The sequence below is a fragment of the Vicia villosa genome, linkage group LG3 (genome assembly GCF_029867415.1).
Source record: "Vicia villosa cultivar HV-30 ecotype Madison, WI linkage group LG3, Vvil1.0, whole genome shotgun sequence".
Classification (NCBI taxonomy): domain Eukaryota; kingdom Viridiplantae; phylum Streptophyta; class Magnoliopsida; order Fabales; family Fabaceae; genus Vicia; species Vicia villosa.
In genome coordinates this window covers 137,063,706-137,067,376 of record NC_081182.1, presented here as the reverse complement: position 1 = coordinate 137,067,376, position 3,671 = coordinate 137,063,706, and the positions used below count along the sequence as shown (strand labels likewise).

At 51.0% G+C, this 3,671-nt stretch overlaps 1 protein-coding gene across 1 annotated transcript; it reads right to left on the bottom strand.

Annotated features, from left to right (window-relative positions):
• Positions 1-1,393: 1,393 nt before the first annotated feature.
• Positions 1,394-2,929, bottom strand: LOC131659027 (uncharacterized). The gene has a single exon (XM_058928272.1). It carries the CDS (start codon positions 2,927-2,929, stop codon positions 1,394-1,396), a length of 1,536 nt encoding a protein of 511 aa, XP_058784255.1.
• Between the last annotated feature and the right edge of the window lie 742 nt (positions 2,930-3,671).

The window sequence follows — 3,671 nt, the reverse complement described above, 5'->3', positions numbered from 1 at the left end:
GCCATTTCGGCTACGAAGTCCGCCAAGACCTGTGCTTTAAGGGATTTTCTTCCCTCGTATTTGATGTCGAACTCCGCAAGTTCCAACGACCAGCGGAGCATTCTCCCGGCCATGTCAGGGCGTGCAAGCAATTGTTTCACGGGCTGCTCGGTTCGCACGACTATGGTATGTGCTAGGAAATAGTGTCTGAGTCTTCGGGCCGCGTTTATTAACGCGAGTCCGACCTTTTCGATCTGCTGATATTTGATCTTGGGGCCCTGGAGTGCTTTGCTTGTGAAGTAAATGGGTTTCTGGTCTTCCGAGGTTTCTCGTATTAAGGCCGCGCTAACGGCCTCAGTGGCTACGGCGAGATAAAGGTATAAGGTTTCTCCAGCGTCCGGTCTGGATAAAACTGGTGGGCTGGATAATGCATGTTTTAGATGGGAGAGGGCGCGTTCGCATTCTTCCGTCCATTCGAATGTAGTTTCTTTGCGGAGGAGTTTGAATAGTGGCAGGGCATGCTGCGTAGATTTTGCCACAAATCTGGATAGTGAGGTGAGCATGCCGTTCAAGGTTTGGATTGATTTTTTCGAATTTGGAGTGGGCAAGTTTGAGAAAGCCCTGCACTTATCCGGGTTGGCTTCGATTCCTCTTTCTGTTAAGTAGAAGCCGAGGAATTTTCCCGCTCGGACGCCGAATGTGCATTTTTCCGGATTGAATCTCATTTTACTCTTTCGGGCTTGTTCGAAAATCTTTTTAAGGTGAGCGGCGTAATCGGTTTCCCGCTGGGATTTGACGATCATATCGTCCATATAGACTTCAAGCATGTCACCTATCTCTGCTTGAAAGACTTTGTTCATCATGCGCTGGTACGTCGCACCAGCGTTCTTCAGACCGAAGGGCATTACGTTGTAGTAATAGTTGCCCGATTCGGTCATGAAGGTCGTATATTTCTTGTCAGTTTTAGCCATGGGTATTTGATTGTACCCGAAATATGCGTCCATGAAGAAAGTAATTTAAAACCGGCGGAATTATCAACTAGTTTATCTATGTTAGGGAGAGGATAAGCATCTTTTGGGCAAGCCCTATTAAGATCGGTGTAGTCAGTGCACATGCGCCATTTTCCATTTGATTTTTTAACAAGTACAACATTGGAGAGCCAAGTAGTGTACTTGGCCTCGGATATAAACCTGACCTCTAGGAGGTCTTTTACAGCTAATTCGGCCGCAGCCGTTTTTTCTGGTGACTGCTTTCTTCTCCTCTGAGCGACAGCCTTGCAGGTTGGGTCAATGGTCAGGTGATGGCAAGCTACTTCTGGATCGAGGCCGGGCATTTCCGCAGCGCTCCAGGCGAATAGGTCGGCGTTCTCACGGAGGCAGGCTTTGAGTTGCCTTTTAGCCAGGTCTGGTAGGTCTTATCCGATCTTGACTCCCCTGGTCGGATCTTCTCCGAGGGCTACGAGCTCAAATTCTCCGTCCGGAATTGGCCGAAGGATCCCTTCTGATGTGCCTGAGTTGATGCTCGGCTCGGGATCTCCCAGAAAACGACTATCGAAGTCGACATTGTCGATGCAGGGCATAGACTTGTTGGTTTCTGGAGCAGCGCTAGTTGCTGTCTTTTCTTGGGACGGTGTTTTTATCGCGCTCAGGCCCTTGGCGGAGGCTTCGAAACACCTTCTGGCTGCTTCGATGTCACCGTGGAGTGTCGCTATTTGTCCTTTGGTTGTATAGTATTTGAGCTTGAGGTGTACGGTTGAGGGAACCACTATTAATTCGGCCAGAGTGGGGCGTCCGAGGATGCATTGGTATTTTGATGGGCAGTCGATGACCAGAAATTGGACTTTCACTGCCCTGGCGGTCTCTGCTGACCCGATCGAAACTATGAGTTCCACGAATCCCCACGGCTTGGTTACTATGCCATTGAATCCTTGTAGGTCTGATCCTACGTATGGGGTAAGGTGACTGTTGTTCAGCTGCAACGTCTTGAATAATTGGGAGTACATGATGTCCACCGAACTTCCCTGGTCGACTAATATGCGTCGTACATCAAAATTAGCCATCCGTGCTCGGATGAGGAGCGGGATGGTTGCATTAGGTGCTCCTCTGGGCAACTCTTCTTTATAGAAAGATATTGAGGAGGGACTGCCTTTGGCATGGTCGGAGATCGAGGCCATGCTCGTACTGGCCGAGATTAGCTCGTTGAAATTGTGTTTCACGGATGCGACGGTCAATTTGCTGAACCCCCCGCCCGATATAACCATTGCAGACGGGAACCTTTCCCATGTGCTATGGGAGGAATAAGCGGTTGATGCGTTGGCCCAGTCAGGGAGGTAAAAATCTTCCGGCCTGGTAACGCTCATGGCCACTTGCATGGCGGGTGTATCCTCCGCCGGCTTTTCCTCGGTGACTGGCTTGGCTTCTTTAGCGGCCTCCTGTTTCTTTGCATATTGCTTTAGATGTCCCTCTCTGATTAATATCTCTATGGCATCCTTAAGGTGGATGCAATCCTCAGTGTTATGCCCGTGGCCTTTGTGGAAACGGCAGAATTTCGATTTATCCATGTTTGGCCGGGCGGGCAAGCTCTTAGGGAACCGGACCTTGCCCGTCTGAAACTCGGCGTTTGCGCATTCGTTCAAGATGCGCTCCCTTGAAGCGTTCAGCGGGGTGTACTCTCGGAATTTCCCCGCAGGGGCTTTGGAGTCCCTGGGGTCCCGAGTTTTATCCTCCTTCTTTTTGTCAGTTCCTCGGCGAGACTCATCTTGGCGTGCATTTTTACCGCTCTCTTTGTTCCTGGAATTGCGGACGACGTGGGCTGCTTCTTTCTCCTCATACTGTATGTAGGCTTGGGCTTTGAGGAAGAATTCGTCAAGAGTGACCGGAGTTTCAATTCCGACGGCTTTAGCAAAGTCTGAGCATGGGCGGAGACCGCGCTCGAGCAAGAACTTCTTCATATGGGCAGTGGTGGATACCTGCACGGCTTCCTAATTGAATCTTTCTATGTATGCCCCTAGGGACTCGTCCTTTCCTTGGATAATGGCTTCCAAGGAGGCTTCTGACTTCGGGTGTCTTCGGGAGGCCGTGAAATGTCTGGAAAAAAGTTTTCCGAGCACCCTCCATGATGTGATGGACTCGTCTGGCAAACTTTTATACCAGGTCATGGCTCCTTTTCGTGCGGTGGTCGGGAAGAGACAACATTTACTGGCGCCGGGCACTCCTCTGTAGTCAAGAAGGGCGTCGATGTTCTCAATGTGCTCGTCTGGATCTGTGGTCCCGTCGTATGTCCCTAACGGATGGGGTTTTTCAAGACCGGTTGGTAGGGGAGCATCTAAAGTCGCCTGGGATAGAGGACCATGGCGCTCTTCTTCGTCGTCGCTGGCGGAGGGAGAAAAAGATCGACTCTGGCTGCGCCTGCGTCGCCTCCGGTTGTCGTCGTGTTTACCCAGGGGTGATCTAGACCTCCTTTTTGGCCGAGGGGACTGTGAGCGATGACGGGAATGCTGATCGCTTGATCGTTTCTTGGAAGATGGGTCCCCATTCTTCTTGGGGGAAAGGGACCGTGGACGTTTATTGGTGACCCCTTCGCGTCGAGAACGGATTTTGTGATCGTGGGGAGTTTTTGAACGACGCTTCTGTTCGAGGGCCCCGATTCGGCTACTTTGCTGTTGCAGGAGCGCATTGGTCTGGGCTAGAGTG

What these genes read in the sequence shown, in the direction of transcription:
- LOC131659027 (XM_058928272.1), bottom strand. Translation starts at nt 2,929, where the DNA reads ATGAAGAAGTTCTTGCTCGAGCGCGGTCTCCGCCCATGCTCAGACTTT.